The sequence below is a fragment of the Anabas testudineus genome, chromosome 10, assembly GCF_900324465.2.
Source record: "Anabas testudineus chromosome 10, fAnaTes1.2, whole genome shotgun sequence".
NCBI classification, from domain to species: Eukaryota; Metazoa; Chordata; class Actinopteri; order Anabantiformes; family Anabantidae; genus Anabas; species Anabas testudineus.
This window is the reverse complement of record NC_046619.1, coordinates 22792372-22810591: the sequence shown is the minus strand read 5'-3', so window position 1 is coordinate 22810591 and position 18220 is coordinate 22792372. Positions and strand designations below refer to the sequence as shown.

Sequence of the window (18220 nt, the reverse complement as noted above, 5' to 3'; positions counted from 1 at the left end):
CTTTAACCCGAGGACCGTCAGACGAACTGGTTCGAGTCCGGGTTAGTTTTTAATAAAAAGACACGAACAGGACCGAGCTCTCAGACGGAGTGAGCGGCCCTGAAAAGGGCCTTTGTGTTGATGGAGCTGCAGCAGCAGTTTACTTGGAGCTGGTGTACTTGGTGACGGCCTTGGTTCCCTCGGACACGGCGTGCTTGGCCAGCTCACCGGGCAACAGGAGGCGGACCGCGGTCTGGATCTCCCTGGAGGTGATGGTGGAGCGCTTGTTGTAGTGCGCCAGGCGGGAGGCCTCCCCGGCGATCCGCTCGAAGATGTCGCTGACGAACGAGTTCATGATGCCCATGGCCTTGGACGAGATGCCGGTGTCGGGGTGGACCTGCTTCAGGACCTTGTACACGTAGATGGCGTAGCTCTCCTTCCTGGTCCTCCTCTTCTTCTTGCCGCTCTTGGTGACGCTCTTAGAGACGGCTTTCTTGGAGCCCTTCTTCGGTGCTTTCACTGGATCAGGCATTTTGGTTCCTTGGCAGATTCTTCCACGGATGAAGGCAGTGACGCCGTGACGGTGGATTTATAGTCGCTTCATGCAAATACGACTGTGCTGTCGCTCTCACACGATTGGCTGTGCATAGCATGCGACTGAGCATGCGCCAGACAGACACCACAGTTCAATGAGAAGTAAATAAATAAAAAGTTTCTCAAATTTAATTAATTGATTAATTCCACTGAGTTGATTCATGTTTAAGTTGATTTGAAAAACAAGTCTTTTATATTCACACTCATTTGATCTGTAAAGCAAAGCAAATATTTGACATTAGACAAGAGCTTGTGCGACGATTCTAAAAGAAAATATTAAAAGAACTAAAACCAGTTTATATGATGTGGATTTTGGTTTAGATGGTTTCCCTGCTCCATTTGTCATATGATTAAATGTCTGAGGTTTTAACAGACAGCTTGGAGGTCCAGAGGATTGAAGAGTTTTTATTTAGTAGTCACTTCAGTTTCTAAGAAAAAACGTTTAGTCCATTTTCTTCCTGTTGCTGTTTTTGTACATTTATTATGTTTATGAAGTTTTTGTTTGATCCTTGAAACTTTTTAACAGATCTTAATGTTAAAGTTCTTGTTCTTTTGACATGAACTGATGATGAATCTACTGCTGCTGTGTTGTGGGTTCAGAGGAAGTGTTGTGTGTTGAAGTGGAGCAATTAAAGTGCTGTTGATCAATTCCTGTGTCGGAGCTGATGTAGTTGAAGTGTTGTGTGATGTAGTTGATGTGTTGTGTGATGTAGTTGATGTTGTTGTGTGATGTAGTTGAAGTGTTGTGTGATGTAGTTGAAGTGTTGTGTGATGTAGTTGAAGTGTATTTATTGAGCTTGTTGTTGTTTGTGTTTGTGTGTTGTTTGAGAGAAGGAAGAACTGAAGAAGAGGAAGCAGCAGCAGCTCTGTCGATGTTGTGAGCGGCTCTGAAAAGAGCCTTTAATCTTTATTGAAGTTTCAGGGACAATACAAATGTTTACATTTAGACATTAAAAGAGTGCAAAGAACACAACAATTCTCCATAGCAGCGATAAATATAACAACAATATCATCAATAATATTAACAAGGAACAAAATAACAGCAAAACAGCAGCAAATATAAAAACAGGGTTAAAGGTGCAGAGTAAACAGTCAAATGTCCAATAAGAACCAGGGCAGTCCAGTATAACATTAAAGTCTTTAAGTTAATGTGGAGTCCAGTTAGTTATGGAGGCTCTGTAGACTTGTAGGAAATTCCAGTCCTGGACTATCGAGCGATTAATCATCTTAACAATAATAAAATGGGCTCAAAGTGCAGGGTGAACATGATGGAGCCGTAGTTGACATCAAAGTCCAGACCCAGACCCCTCAGAACCGTCCACACTTCCTGAGCTCTGTAACAGTCCATCAGGAGGTGTTGCTGTGTCTCATCTTCATCACAGTAGATCATGGGACATTGTTTAGTTGTTACGTAACAGCTCCATGAGACTACTGCTCTAACAGGAAGTCTACCCACACTTATCAGCCAGCGAACATCTCTCTGACAGATGTTTGGTTTTCAAGGCTTGGAGAACTTCCTTTCTCTGTGCTTCTTGTACATGTTTATAATTAATTAAACCTCCATATTTAAAATCATTTATTACATTAAAAATAGTTTTACTTGTGCTTGTGGTCCATGAAATGTCTAAGTGCTGATATTCTGAAATAAAATCACCGTATATTAATTTATACTGTGGACCGTGTCGTGCTCTGCCTCTTCTCTTCTGCCACAGAGACAGGTCACCGAGCCAGAGAGCATCACGGGAGACGGCTGCTGAGATGTTCTTTACAAAGGCGATCTTTAACTTTAGTTCTAGATCTACTGAGCCTAAACCTCCAAACCTTCTGCTTTTATAGAGCAGCTCTCTTTTGGTGACCTCTTAGGTTTTCTCTGCACCGATCAAACCCAGAAAAAGCCCCGTGGGAGCGGACACGAGGGCGGAAAGTGAGCGGAGCTGACAGCGGACATGCGGGTCTTCATATTCGGCTCGTGTCGAGTCTGAAGTTCGCTGCATTTTGTCGGTGAAGCCTCCAAACGTCCCCGTGTTCCGCGTCCTGACGAGCGCTCCTCTGCTCATTTCTCTCCTCAAAGGACTTGAAACGGATCCAGAATCCACCAGAACCGGTTCCTCCGCTGCTCCACATGTTTGTTCGGGGACTGAAAGTCAAATCAACCGTCTGCTGATGATCCTGTTGTAGTGAAGTGAAGATGTTCTGGTCGCAGCAAACACACTGATGAGGATCATGGTGGAGTTCAGTCAGACTGAAAACAGGTTGGAATGAAAAGTGTTGTTCTAGATAAAGAATAAACTGGAACACGTTGTTTGTAGAATGACTGATATTTTCAGATCTAACGATCTAAATAAGAAGTTACAGTGTCACACAGATCAATGTATCATCACGGTGAAGGAGTTCAGTCGGTCAGTGATTTACTTATGGAAACCTGCAGACAGCAGAATTAAAGAGGCTGTAGAGTCATTTAAGAAGGACTGCTCATTTAAAAATACATCTATTTAATATGAAATCAATAAAATGTTGATGGGCCTAAAACTATTTCTTAATATTTATTATTGAAGATTAGAATTAATCCCAGAAGGAAATGATTTTGATAGAAAAGATCCACATTAACACAAATACAGCAAATCCTCAATACAGAAAACTCAGTATATATACAGAATATATGAGATAGATTAAAATAGATGAATGAAAATGGGTCAATAATTATGGACCAGGAATTGTACAGTTTGATGGTCACAGGTAGAAAGGATCTCCTGTGGTTCTTTATTCTTTATTACACGTTATCCAGCCACGTTACAGCAATAGTTCTTTTCAATTCATTTCAGTTTTATTTGAATAGCACCAAATCACAACAGAAGTCATCTCAAGGGACTTTACAGTGTTTAAGAACTTAAAATAAAATAAAATAAATAAAATATAACTGTACACAGAATTATACAGAAAAACAACCCCTCTGAGCAGCATCAGTGGAGAGGAAACACTCAGATCCAGGCTCAGGGTGGGCGGCCATCTCCTTTTTAACAAGCCTTTCAAGAACAATACAAATATTTACATTTGAACTTTATAATAAATGTACAACAACATCTGTAGATGTGCAAAACAACAGTATAATTATTATTATGATTAAACAGCTCCATCATGTGCAGAATACTGAGGGAGAACATGTGGAGATGTTCCAACTCATAATCACAATACAAGGGGATCAACAAGGTATTTTATTATTATTATAAAACCAGATGTATGATGGTCATAAATCAAACTGTAATAGTAAAGATAATTTCATTATTGTTGCTGTTACTGGTAAGATAATTAATAACAGTGATGTTATATTTGTAATTAGATGGGTCTTTGTACAGTAAATGTAGATTCGTGTTTTTGAGACTTTAATATTTAACCAGGACGGTTAATGAAAACCTCAAACAGCCACAGAGACAATAGAAGAATTGACCTGTTGTAAGAAGCAACATAATGAGTGTGTGGTTAAAATGTGTTGAAGCCGATGAAGCTGGAGCCTTTGAGTGGAAGATGTGGATGAAATGTGTGGTTTCCAGTGAGCATCAGTAATGATTGCTGCCTTTGTCCATTAAACTGTGTAAATCCTTTCTCCTTTTGTAACAAGGTGGGGAACTGACATTTGTTGTCATAAAATAATTAAATGTAACATTATTAATAACAACATCGATAATAATATTAACGTCGCGTTTTGGACACAATAAATGCACCATGTAAATATTTTCGGCAACTTGTTACTTGAATTAAAAGTCATTATCCAGATAAGTTTTTCTCGTCCTTTTCCAGCCGTCACAGCTCAGGCTGCAGCAGCAGTTCACTGTTCGTGGATTTGTCAGCTGAACAAACCATGTTGTCTTCACTATGTAGTGTCTGAGAACCGCGGCCATTTTTACTTCGCCCACTAGAGAGCGACACCGAAACCCGCTGTAAAACGAACAAAATGAGTCGTTCATTTGAACAGAGTTGGACACTCACGGATCTGAGTCAGTTGAAAGAATCGAGTTCCCCTTCTCTAATGATTGATCCCCTTTCATCCTTCGTCCAGATCGTGTTCACTCGTGTCTCCCTGAGTTTCTTCTTGTGTTTGATGGTTGAGACCAACTGTTGTACAACGTGTTTATTGACAGTGTTCTGTAGAGAACTAAAGGAACCTGTTAAAGGAAGCAGCTCTGTCGATGTTGTGAGCGGCTCTGAAAAGAGCCTTTGGTTGTAGTTGGAGTCCAGGAGCAGGTTTAACCTCCGAAGCCGTACAGAGTGCGGCCCTGTCTCTTGAGGGCGTAGACCACGTCCATGGCGGTCACCGTCTTCCTCTTAGCGTGCTCGGTGTAGGTGACGGCATCACGGATGACGTTCTCCAGGAACACCTTGAGCACCCCGCGGGTCTCCTCGTAGATGAGACCGGAGATGCGCTTGACTCCGCCGCGACGAGCCAGACGTCGGATGGCGGGTTTGGTGATTCCCTGGATGTTGTCCCGGAGAACTTTCCGGTGCCGCTTGGCGCCTCCTTTCCCGAGTCCCTTCCCGCCTTTGCCTCTTCCACTCATCGTTCACTGATCTTCTTCGTCGGATCAAAGTCGGATCTGGAGCTCGGAGTCCGACTGGGGCTTTTTACTGCTGCTCTGCGGACGTGATAGAGGACAGGAGGCGGAGCTCCAGCAGCGGTTGAAGCTTCTTTCTCTTCTTTTCTTTGTTTCGACATAAACTGATGTTTCTCTGAGTTTCTCTGAAGTTCTGTTTATTTCAAAGATACAATCACATTTAATTCGACTCAGACAAATATCACACACAAGTTTCACGAAGAAATTCTTGATACAATGTTGCTGAAGTTTGGTTAAAGTGAAAAAATAAAAGTCTTCATTTGTTTCCATGCGCATTCTGTACTTTCAAAATAAAAGGCCAAAGATTAGACTTTACCACATACTAACAGACAATAATATTAATCCCTAATTTACTGTTTGTCTAATTCAGTCTACAAATAGTTTTTTGACATACAATCATTTAGATTTATGCTGGATTAATGTGTTACTAAGAAAACTAAGTTCTGCAGTTTAAGACTCTGAGAACAATGATTAGGGTTAATGATTCATGATGATATATTTCTTTTTTTGTTTAAATTTTTGTTTTGTCCTTGAACCTTTTTAACATATCTTGATGAAATTGTTCTTTAGACATGAACTGATGATGACTCTACTGCTGCTGTGTTGTGGGTTCAAAGAGTGTTGGTCATCAAATAGTTTAATTCCTCAACTTAGTTTGTCATCATTTCATCCTGGACTGTAGTTATTAATGTAGTTTTTTAATTTCTATTTTAATGTAGCACATATATTGGGTTTTTCTGTATTGATGTGTTGGATCTTTCCGTGTTGAGAACTAAACAGTTTCCCTCTGGGATTAATTAAGTTTTATGAATATTGAATGTTCTGCATTTCAGCGTTATTTAAGACTGTTGATCTTCAGTGTGCAGAAGAAACACGTTCTTTAGATTCTGTAAGTAAGAGGTGCTGATGACCTTTGACACGTTGTTGTACCTTCGTGAACAGAGTGGTTCGGGGTTTTTATTGTTTTACTAAAGTTAATCAGAGCAGTCTGACAAACGGAACCCGCTCCTTCAGAGTCGGTGTGTGGCTCTGAAAAGAGCCTTTGTGTTGGTGGTCGGAGCCGGTCCCGGTTTACTTGGCCTTGCCGGCGGGTTTCTCGGTCTTCTTGGGCAGCAGCACCGCCTGGATGTTGGGCAGCACGCCGCCCTGAGCGATGGTGACTCCGCCCAACAGCTTGTTGAGCTCCTCGTCGTTGCGGACAGCCAGCTGCAGGTGACGGGGGATGATCCTGGTCTTCTTGTTGTCGCGGGCAGCGTTTCCAGCCAGCTCCAGGATCTCAGCGGTCAGATACTCCAGGACAGCCGCCAGGTACACGGGAGCTCCGGCGCCGACGCGCTCCGCGTAGTTGCCTTTACGCAGCAGCCTGTGGACACGACCCACGGGGAACTGGAGTCCGGCTCTGGACGAGCGGGTCTTGGCCTTCGCTCTGGTTTTACCGGCACCTTTACCGCGTCCAGACATGTTTGAAGATCAAAGTACAGGTTGGTACGAGAATGAGGCTCAGAGCGAGAACACCGTGCTTATATTGTGGCTCTGCTGCTCGTTTATTGGCCACGCTCAGCGTCAACTGGGATCCACCAATCACAACAAAGCTCAGTTCAGCTCTCTGTTGCGGTTGCAGCGTTTCCGTTCGTCAGGATTTTCAGAATAAAATTCAACATCGCTCAGTTCAGCTTTTAAATCCACGTCATATAGCTATCAAGCTCCTCTCCTGTGGAACCAGCTCCTAGTTCAGGTTCTGGAGGCAGACACCCTCTCTACATTTAAGACTAGACTTAAAACTTTCCTTTTTTACAAAGCTTATAGTTAGAGATGGATCAGGTGACTCTGAACCATCTCTTAGTTCTGCGTCTATAGGTTAGTCTGCTGGGGGACCTCTACTGATACACTGAGCTCCTCTCCTCTCTCCTACATCAGGGGTATTCAAGTAAAATTTAAAGAGATCTGGTGACACAAAATTTTTACAAGCAAAGGTCCAGAAGATTCTAATGTCTAACTCTTTACTGCGACATATTATCAAGTACCCTGCATGTAATCAATACTGTCAAATCAAATGAATTCATTACAATTCAAAAACCTTGTGACAAATTTCTTGTTATGTAACATCAAACTGAGGATGTGGCTCCAGATCCTGGTGGACTGCTCATACTGGGCTCTGAGACTAGCACCTTTCTGTGGTCCGGATCTGGACCGCGGTCTGCGTTGTTAGTGACCCCTGCTTTAGAGGAAGAAACCTCCAGCAGAACCAGACTCATTAAATTAAATCACCATATATTAATTTATACTGTGGACCGTGTCGTGCTCTGCTTCAGGCAGTACGGCGGCACGCCATCCCCTCTCTCCCTCCCGCCGGCGCTGCTCTTCTCCGGGACCTCCCCGAGATTATTAAGAGAGCGGCTGACAGGAAAGGTATTGCTCTGCCTCGGAGCCGCCGGCACCTGCTCCCAGCGAGATGGTCGGCGACATTTACCGCAGCGAGCAGGAGGCTAAATGTCTTCTGCTGTGGCTGATTCTTCCCGCCCTCCGCCCTTTCCTATCAGACGCCGGTCTGAACCGTGGGAAGCTAAAGCCTAAGGTTGTTCCATCTCCACGGGGAGACGGAGCGTAGCTTTCCTGCTGCCCCACCGCTAGAGCCAAGTCTAGCCTCCATCTTGCTCCCTAAGGCGACCTTTTTCGGCAGGAAGGAAGGAAAAAGAGGGTGGTGCGCACAGACACTGCGACTTACTGTTCCTCACTCACTGTGCTTTATTTACTTTGTGTGTATGTTTGGTTTGGTGTGCTACTTTTTGGAAAACCACCGGATGCTGAGCACAGTTTGGATAGAGTCGTCAAGATCTCCTGAGCTTGGGTTTACGCTGTGAAAGGTCTGTAACGTCGGACTTTCACCGCTTCGACGACATTCCACAGGGCATAGTCAGGGCCCAGGGGTCTCCGTGGATGGTTCCCCCCAGCAGCAAGTTCAAGAGGAAGCGCAAACAATGGAAGCAAAAAGAGGGAAGATCCATAGTAAACAAAATCAACGAACTGAGGCTGAAGAATGCAACCAACAAGTGTTTCCGTGACTGTGCATTGTGGGGTAATCCCAGAGACTTGGCTGCATGCTTCCATACCGAACTCGGCTACGGTCTACCACCATGACAGGAACGGTGACTCCAGTAAGAGCAGAGGAGGGGGGCTATACGTCTACATCAACAACAACTGGTGCAGAAATGCAACAAATGACAGCTACTGTTCCCAAGATGTAGAATATTTTATTGTTAAATGCAGACCCATTTACATTCTGTCATTCCTGATGCTAATGCTAGCTATGGATTTGCTGCTCAATGCAATAAGCACCCAGCAGAACTCTCATCCTGACGCAGTGCACATCATAGCTGGGGACTTATTTAAGGTCAGCATTCCCCAAATTTGATCAGCACATTAAATGTGCAACAAGGGGTGCAAACACACTGCCACACGTCCATGTGATTGCAACTTCTGCGTTGACAGTGTCACTGGGTCTACTCCAATCGTAAACCCTGGATGTCGCCCTTTAGATCCGGTGACAAAGCCCAATATAGCGCAGCCAGAGCTAACCTCAAAAGAGGCCAAGGCAGCTTATAAGAGGAGGATTGAGGACCACTTCAGGGACAACAACACACGGCAGGTGTGGCAGGGGGTCCACCACCTAACCAACCACAAGTCCTGCAACACCATGATGGTTGTGGGTGATGCAGAGTTAAACCACTTCTTTGCACACTTCGAGGTGGAAGGACCCGAGGCAGCTGAAGCTCACTATTACTGTCTCAGTCCTACATCCCACCATGTCTGAAGTCAGCCACAATTGTCCCGCTGACCACCATCAGCAGCCTCAATGACTACCGACCAGTAGCTCTGACACCTGTCATAATGAAGTGTTTTGAGAAACTGGTCCGACGTCACATCATGTACTACCTCCCACCCACACTCGACCCATTGCAATTTAGCATACAGAGCTAACAGATCGACAGACGACGCCATCATCACAGCGCTCCACACCACCATTTCCCACCAGAAAACACAAGGATGTTATGCTAGGCTGCGCTTTGTCAACTTTAGCTCTCTCTCAGTAAGACACCACTGTACTGGGGCTTATTTCTGGTGGTGATGAGACAGCATACAGGAAAGAGATCCAGAGGCTGGTGGGGTGGTGTGTGGACAACAACTTGGTCCATCCCAAACACCACTTAAACCAACGAACTGATTCTGGACTTCAGGAGGAAGAAGTCAGATCTGCAGTCCATTCTCATTAATGGGGAGTATGTGAAGAGGGTGCCAAGCTTCAAGTACCTAGTACCATAACCCTGTAGGTTATGAAAAAGGCCCAACAGTGTCTTCACTTCCTGAGGATCCTCAGGAGGGTCAACCTGAAGAGAGAGCTGCTGGTTGCCTTCTACCATTGCTCCATTGAGAGTGTGGTAACATACTGCATCTCTGTTTGGTTTCAAGCTGCACCATGGCACAAGAAGGTTCTACAAAGGGTCATAAACACTGCCCAAAAAATCATTGGCTACCCTCGTCCCTCACTGAAGGACCTCTACAGCACCCGCTGTCTTAGGAGGGCACACAACATCATGAAAGAATGCACACACCCAGGACACTGGGTGCCCTCTGGAAAAAGACTCAGGGTGCTGAGGTCACGGACAAACAGACAGTTTTTACAATAGAGCAATAGGCCTCATGAATACACACACATCTGGTTTAATGTTCTGAGTGTATATTCTGTATATATAGCTGGTGTGAATGTGTATATATCTTCTTATTCTGTATAAAGGGTAATTGTAAGTTTCTTTATTATTATTATTATTATTATTATTATTATCTTTATTATTTTCTCTCTCTTTGCACCAATGTGGGACAGTTCGCAGTTTTGTAAGTCGTAGTAGTAAGTGTGACTGTGCAATGACAATAAAGATTTATCTTATCAGACGTCGGCCTACTCCCCATCTTCCCGCGACCACTCAGACAGCGGCCGCTATCAATAACATTGCCCTTCTCAGCTCTTCTGTTTCCTCTATCGCTGCGGAGCCTGAAGCGCTGCCAGACGAGTTAGCGGACGAAATCGGCAAGGCTATGGCGGCCATTCACACACTGTCTTCATCCGCGCCGGTGGTGCAGTCTCGCATCATGGCCTGGATGACCATGCTGCAGTGTAACATGTGGCTTCACATGTCTCAGCTTCCTGAACAGATTAGAAAAGGCCTTCTGGACGGTCCCACCAGCTTCGATGGGCTGTTTGGGCCGCACCTACAACAGGCATCAGAGGAGGCAGACAGAGTGAAGAGACTCACATCATGGAGGCGGGCATCAACGCGTTCTCAGTGCTCAGCTCTTTCCTGAAACGATCGCAGAGACACCCGCTCTAGACCGAGACGCCCTCCGGCCACGGCTGTCGCTGCGTCTCCATCAGCTCCACTCCAACCACCTCTACCTCCTCCTCCTAAGCATCTCCCAGCAGCACCCAGGCGGCCTGCCCCCCCCCCCCACCACTCTCCTGCTACTTCTTATTTTCCCAGTTTCTTTCACTGCTTCCATTATTACAGATAATTAAACCCAGAGCTTTGATTTCTGGTTTTACCTGGATGTTAATATCTGGTTAGTCACACTCTGCTCCAATCCAAACTCCTTCTGTTTTATTATGATTTCATTTAGCACCTGCGTTTTTTTCATATAATTTCAAGTGACTACGTAATTTTTTTTTCTTTTGTTTCTGTCTGGTTTTTAATATTAACACAAATGTCGTCGGCGTTAGCCAGGCCCTTCACCCTGAGCGCCTAAAATAACCTAAAATAAAGAATCCTTTGCTTTCGTCTGGTTTGTTTAGAATTTCTCTCAGGATACATAAGTTATCCCACATCACTCGTCCTTTCACTGCACATGTTTGTTCTTTGTCTATGATTTCATCTAATACATCGTTTAATCTGTTCATAATAACTTTGGCTAAAATTTTATAATCTGTATTCATAATGGTTAAATGTCTGTAATTTTCGACATCGGTCTCATCATCTTTTACATATAACAAACACATGATTCCTTCATAAAAATTCTCCCCCATACAGCCAGTCTGCAGATCTTCATTAAACATGGAAGTAAGAATGTTTAAAACATCGTCAATGTATAACTGGTAAAACTCAGTGGGCAGACCGTCTGGACCGGGACTTTTCCCGGTGTTTAGCTGTTTGATCGATTCTAACGCTCAAAGAGGTGATGGAACTAGAGCACAACTAGAAACCAGTCAGGTTGAAGGTTCTGAAGTGTTATGAAGACACTGCTTAAAAAAAGAAGACAAATCCCAAACAATGGGCCTCCAAAAAAACCCTCCAGCTATGACCTTCACCTGTGTGATGGCATAAAAATAACATTTGAACAACATTACAAAAAAAAACCAACAGAAAAACGTCCTCAACATGCGCTGTTGGTAAAACAAACTGTTGTCCTCAAAAACAGAAACTGGAACAGGACTTGTGTCCATTAATGCAGTACACAGCATACTGAGACTCCGGATGGTAGAAACTGTTCAGTGTAATTCACATAATTAATTTTTTTTAAAACCTTAAAGCAAATCAACAGATTCCAGCAATGAGTTTCAATGACCTGACACAACACAGGAAACCTGGCAAAATGTGTCAAAATGGATGATTGGCTTCTGCATCTTCCAGGTAGTCCACCCTGTTGGCTCCCACCTGTTTATTTACATATACAATTAAAATATATAAATCTTGCTCAAATAGGATTGTTGGGTTTTCTGTATCATTTTTTGTATAAATATTCTCTGTAAGGTCTTAAACCTTAAACACTGTAAAGTGCCTTGAGATAACTTCTGTTGTGAATTGGCGCTATACAAATAAAATTGAATTGAATTGAATATCAGAAAATTAGATCAAAAATTAAATAATTATAGTAAGAATCAAAAATGAAAACACGGTGGGAATGCTAACAAGCAAACGCGATCGTTAGCTAACAATAGTAACATAACTGACGTTAACTAAATGATAAAAATGATCAGCTAAAGCTAAATGATCAATAAAACCAAATGACCACTACACATTTAACTATTATGTTAATAATAATAATAACTATATGCAAACAGATAAAGATGTATCAATGTTGTCAGCTAACCTTGTAGGGATGATCAATGTTTGCTAGCTAACGTCAGCATGTAGTAAAATATTATAATATATATAACTGTTACACAAAATTACCAGCCCCCTTTACACAATAATCAACTGAAAAATTTGATTAAAATCATGCTGTTCTCACAGTTTTTTACGAATGCAAATAACGCTGCGTTATTAGTATTAACCTACCATAAAATCCTATCCCTTCATATAAATCATCCATGTAGTCATCTCTAACCTCAAAGATTGATATAGAAAATTCCATTTCATAGAGGCTTCACTCTCTAACAGCTGTTGCTATTGGTTTTATCCCGCGCACATGCGCAGTTGGGATTTTTTTTGCGGCACTGGGCTCATTCCCTCAGGTTCGCATACAAAGTATAAGAGCCCCACATGACGTGCGTGTTAGCAGTGGTTTTCCTCTCTGGTGTGAATCAGATGACGACTCTGTTTTTCTGGATTCACAACATTTAGCTTTCGCCTTCCCATGGGTTGCAACGAGTGGCCACTCAGCTGTCACAGCGGCGGAGGGTGCTGTCTACTGGCTGTCAGCCGTGTTCACGAAGGCTCCACCGAAGTGCTTCACCCGTGTTACTTAGTGTGGCAAAATCTGCTTCCATTGAACAGGTGGATGAACAGTAATAAAAAAAGGAATATACATTGCAGTTCCTCCCCTCCAATTAGCGGAGTGGTGGAGACAGTGATGCCGCCCTAGACAGAGACAGCTGCTCTGCAGACGGAGTTAACAGAACTACAGGAGTAAGCAGCCATTTTCAGAGGTCCAATAGGAGAGATAAACAGGGGCTTTTACTCATTACTTTCTTGTTCCAAAGAAAACGATTGATATGAGACCCTTTCTCGATCTGTCTCTCTTTAACAAATGAAGAGACTTTTCCACACGCTCACCATAAAACATGTGATGGACTGTGTTTGTCCTGGTTATTGGTTCACTTTATTCGACCTGAGGTACATTTATTTCCATGTGCCTATCATCTCAAAGCACAGGAAATTCCTGCATTTCTCATTCCAAGGAGTTCAGTACAATTGTTTGCCTTTCCGTTATTCTCTGGCCCCATGAACATTCTCCAAATGTGTAGAGGTGGCCCTGGAGTCATTACGCAGGAAATGAATCAGAGTCTATTTTATATGGACGACTTGATTCTATGTCCAGAGAAACCACAGCGCTCCACGCGATGCAGCTTGTGGAACACCTGTCCCTACTGGATCTGCTGTGTTTCCACACCAGTCTATGGTTTATATCCCTGGCAAAAAAAAAAAACGTCTGTGGTACGGTTAAAGACAGTAATTAGTATAATTAGCCCTGATTTCGGCTAAAAGAGTGGGCGCTCTATGCACGCTGTGCCTTGTTACCAGAGAGGACAGGGCTTTGCCCATTCTCAGACCTAATCCTGCGTGTACTGCTGAAGTAATAACATCCTCCTTTAAGTCCAGAGTCACTATTTTAGAGGGGTTTTTCCTCTTCTCCCCACCGTCATGAGGAGAAGGAGGAGGAACCATGGTTACGTATTGTAACCCCAGCTTCTATGAGTATAGGCGTTGCCCTTTAAGAGCTGTCACTATTGGGTTTATCCCCACTCGCATGTGCAGTCGTGATTTCTTTCACGCTCTGTGGGGAGATGGAGGAGTAGCCAACATCTGCTCAACTCAGGTCGCCTTAGGGAGCAAGATGGAGGCTGAACGTGGCTCTAGCGGCGGGGACGACAAGAAAGCCACGCTCTGTCTCTCTGTGGACTCTCGTGAAAGGGTCGTAATGAGCGACCAGAGCCTTTAGCTTCTCAGGGTTCTGACCGGCCTCCGATAGGAAAGGGTGGAGGGCGGGAAAGGTCAGCCACAGCAGAAGACGTTTAGCCTCCTGCTCGCTGTGGTAGATGTCACCGACCATGACGCTGGGAGCATGTGCAGGCGGCTCTGGAGGCAGAGGAATACCATTTCTATCAGCCGCTCTCTTGATAATCTCAGGGAGGCCTCAGAGAAGAGCACCGCAGGCAGGCAGGAGGGAGATGTCACTGAGCAGAGAGCTGGAGCTGTATGAAGGGAGAGTCTCCAAAAAGGAGTTCACGCTGTTGAAGTCTGTGTTCACTTCTTTATAAGCGTCAGCACAGAGCTCTTGGATTACTTCTCTTTTCATCCTGTACAATAACACCATCTTAGTTTTTTATTGATTTATTATATTTACTCTGCATTCATTGTTCTGATTTCGGTACGTACATTACATTTCCTCTGTCATCTACTTCTGACATTTCAGAAATGTTATCACTAAATTATATTTATTAATTTCTGATTTTAAACTCGTCATTGTATTGTCCTCCGAGTCAGATCGAGATTTCATCTGTTTTAAATTAATATACTATATATATTAATTTATCAGAATGAGCATTTTAAAGTTTGTTTAATTCTTTACTTTTACATTTGAGGAAATCTCTCATTCTATGTCTTAATATTTCCCATATTTTATATCAGATTTAACTAATATGTTTAAATGAGCTATTTTATGAATTTCATCATTTAATTCTGTTATAAGGTCTTTATTATTTCATATCTGTGTATTTAACATCCAGAATCCTTTATTAACCGAGGGACTAGAGGACAAGGATGTTGTTACCAGGAGATGGTCAGAAAAGTCATTTAACAGAGTTGAATAACTATTTCCTTTAAAATGTTTGGAGACATAAATTCTGTCGATTCGTGTTTTGGTTTTTGAATCAAATCTGGTGAACTCTGTGCTGAGAGGTCGAACAGCTCTGCACATATCAAGTCAAGTCAAGAAGCTTTATTGTCATTCCAACCACATATAGCTGAAGCAGTACATAGTGAAATGAGACAACGTTTCTCCAGAACCATGGTTCTACATAAGACAGTAACAAGACAGAACATGGAGCTGAGGACTGCTAAGTTGTCCTAGCAAAACACATAAAGTGCATCCTGTGCAATAACACAAAGAGAAAGTGCAGACAGACGTCTGAAGACAGTGGAACACAGAACACAAAACACAAAACAGCAGCGACCAGTCACGGAAATGACTACAATTTACATCTGAAAGATGGAAACATGACAGATCTAGAGAGTGTGTGCTCGGTTCAGTTTGTGGTGTGTGTGTTGAGGAGCCTGATGGCTTGGGGGAAGAAACTGTTCAACAGTCTGGTTGTGAGGCCCGAATGCTCCGGAACCTCTTCCCTGATGGCAGAAGTGTGAAGATTGGGTGTGAGGGGTGGGTGGGGTCGTCCACAACGCAGGTAGCCTTGCGGATGCAGCGTGTGGTGTAAATGTCCGTGATGGAGGGGAGAGAGACTCCAATGATCTTTTCAGCTGTCCTCACTATCCGTTGTAGGGCCTTGCGATCCGAAACGGTGCAGTTCCCAAACCAGGCAGTGATGCAGCCGCTCAGGATGCTCTCAGAGCCACAACATTGTGTCGTGACACGTTTTTTTTAAGAGTTTTCCTTCTCTGGACAATTTAAAAGACACAGAACTGCATCTATCATTTTCTTCAGTGACAGTATTAAAATCACCACATAAAATTAAGTTATAACCTACAAATAATTATTTTATACGTTTAAATAATTGCATTTTCTGTGTTCGAGTAGGAGAAGTATAGACATTAACAACTCTGTATTAATCCCCTTCATAAAAACAGTCAATCATTAATAATCTACCTGCGATAACATCCCTTCTTCTAATAATTTCTACATCGTGTGTTTTAAAGAATATCCCGACACCTATTGATATTACACATTTTCCTTTCTGCCAGAGTCTTTTTTTAATCTCAATTCTTGAATGCCGATGTGTGGATCAATGGATGATGGATCAGTAAAATCTGGTGTTGGGGAAAATGAACTTAAATGATCAGATTTGTTTGATTCTACCTGTGAAGGGGGCGGGGGTGCTATTAGCCTGCTGTTAACATGGAGAGGCAGAATTCAGAACTTGGGTTTTCATTAGCACTTTCCTATCTTTGTTCACCTTCATCTGAAATGTTTCCCTCGCTGTGAATGTCATCACCTGACGGGGAGTAGTCATCCAGGTGAGTGGTGGGACACGGAGCTTCCTGCTCTCATTAGTCACATGGGAAAATAAAAGACAGCTCCAATCAGAAGAACCCAGTATCTGAACCGAGATCGACCTGAAAACATGTTTTATTATAAATAAGACAAATAAACGTGAAAAGAATAAAACGGATCAATTTTAACTCTTAAAGAGTTATAATTCTAGTTAAACGTTTAAAAAACTGATCTTTTTGATGATTAATCTAAAAACAACGTCACGTGACTTCAGGTCACTTCGCTCTTTGGTTCCAGGTGAGTGGCTCTGAAAAGAGCCTTTGTGCTGGTTGGTGTGGAGCGGAGTCCTTAAGCTCTCTCTCCGCGGATGCGTCGGGCCAGCTGGATGTCTTTGGGCATGATGGTGACCCTCTTGGCGTGGATGGCGCACAGGTTGGTGTCCTCGAAGAGCCCCACCAGGTAAGCCTCGCTGGCCTCCTGCAGAGCCATGACGGCCGAGCTCTGGAAGCGCAGGTCGGTCTTGAAGTCCTGAGCGATCTCCCTGACCAGGCGCTGGAAGGGCAGCTTGCGGATCAGCAGCTCGGTGGATTTCTGGTAGCGACGGATCTCTCGGAGAGCCACGGTACCGGGCCTGTAACGGTGGGGCTTCTTGACTCCGCCGGTGGCCGGGGCGCTCTTACGGGCAGCCTTGGTGGCCAGCTGCTTCCTGGGAGCTTTGCCTCCGGTGGATTTACGGGCGGTCTGCTTGGTTCGGGCCATTTCTGGTTCTGGATCTTTTCTGCGTTCACGGCGGAAGAAGGAATGACGGAAACCGCGAACAGCCGCTTTATAAAGGGCCCGTCGGAGCGGGCTCAGCGCTGATTGGTCAAGCCGTGGAAAAGCGCGCGCTGTAACAGACAAAGCTATTGGACGGAGGGATTTGAAGTTTTTAATCTAACCAATCACCGACAGCGACTGAAGATCCTGTTTCTGAAACAAGGAAATTTGCGCCGTAGGAACGATTTCCGCATTACGTCACATTTCTGATGATCTGCTTGATGTAATAAATACTATAATAATTTAAAAAGTCCTCGCTGCTTCTTCCGCATATTTCAGTTTATCAAACGATCATTTCGTTTTACGTTGTTACATTTCCAGGTTTAATTAACAAATCCCAACAGAAGTCATCAGTGTTTAAGATCTTACAAATATAACTGTATACAGAATTATATAGAAAACCAACACCCCCACTGAGCAGCACCAGGAGACAGTGGAGAGGAAAAACTCCCTTTTAGAGGAAGAAACCTCCAGTAGAACCAGGCTCAGGGTGGGCGGCCATCTGCCTCGACCGGTTGGGGGGAGAGAGAAAAGAACACCAGGCAATAAGACAACAACAAGCAACAGAGACACTGGACAGGTTGGTAGGACCAGTAACTGGACCAGTAACTGGATTCTGGAGATGTACAGCTCCAGGCCGAGGATACCTGCAGAAAAGTACAGAGAGATGGAGACAGAGAGGAGGAAACAAAACTACAGGAGAGAGAAGACACAAAGTTAATGACATGCAATGGTAGAATTTGAATGGATAGAGGAGAAAGGAGAGAGGAGAGGAGCTCAGTTTATCAGTAGAGGTCCCCCAGCAGAATAACCTATAGCAGCAGAACTACTATCAATATAGCAAATCAAAAGTCAGAACCTAAAGTTTCTTGGGTTTAACAGCTTGTTCCAAATTATTTTAAACATGCATTTATGTAAAAATGTCTGTAAAGAAAAATCCAGACTGAAGAGATGGATCAGTGCTGATTCTAACTTCTCTGTTTATGTTGAACACAAGGCGGCAGCAGCACACAACAGAACATCTGATTTATTCACTTGTAGTCGTATTATTTTAAATTCGTTTACATTTA

The 18220-nt window shown here is 43.6% G+C and overlaps 2 protein-coding genes and 1 pseudogene across 2 annotated transcripts; all 3 read right to left on the bottom strand.

Annotated features, from left to right (window-relative positions):
- Positions 1 to 100: 100 nt before the first annotated feature.
- LOC113160374 (histone H2B 1/2-like) lies at positions 101 to 521 on the bottom strand. Its single transcript, XM_026357595.1, has one exon. The coding sequence runs from the start codon at positions 509 to 511 to the stop codon at positions 140 to 142; it is 372 nt and encodes a 123-aa protein (XP_026213380.1). The 5' UTR covers positions 512 to 521; the 3' UTR covers positions 101 to 139.
- Positions 522 to 3580: 3059 nt separating this feature from the next.
- LOC113160392 lies at positions 3581 to 17108 on the bottom strand (annotated as a pseudogene).
- Positions 6055 to 6684, bottom strand: LOC113160373 (histone H2A-like). The gene has a single exon (XM_026357594.1). It carries the CDS (start codon positions 6639 to 6641, stop codon positions 6252 to 6254), a length of 390 nt encoding a protein of 129 aa, XP_026213379.1. The 5' UTR covers positions 6642 to 6684; the 3' UTR covers positions 6055 to 6251.
- Positions 17109 to 18220: the final 1112 nt, after the last annotated feature.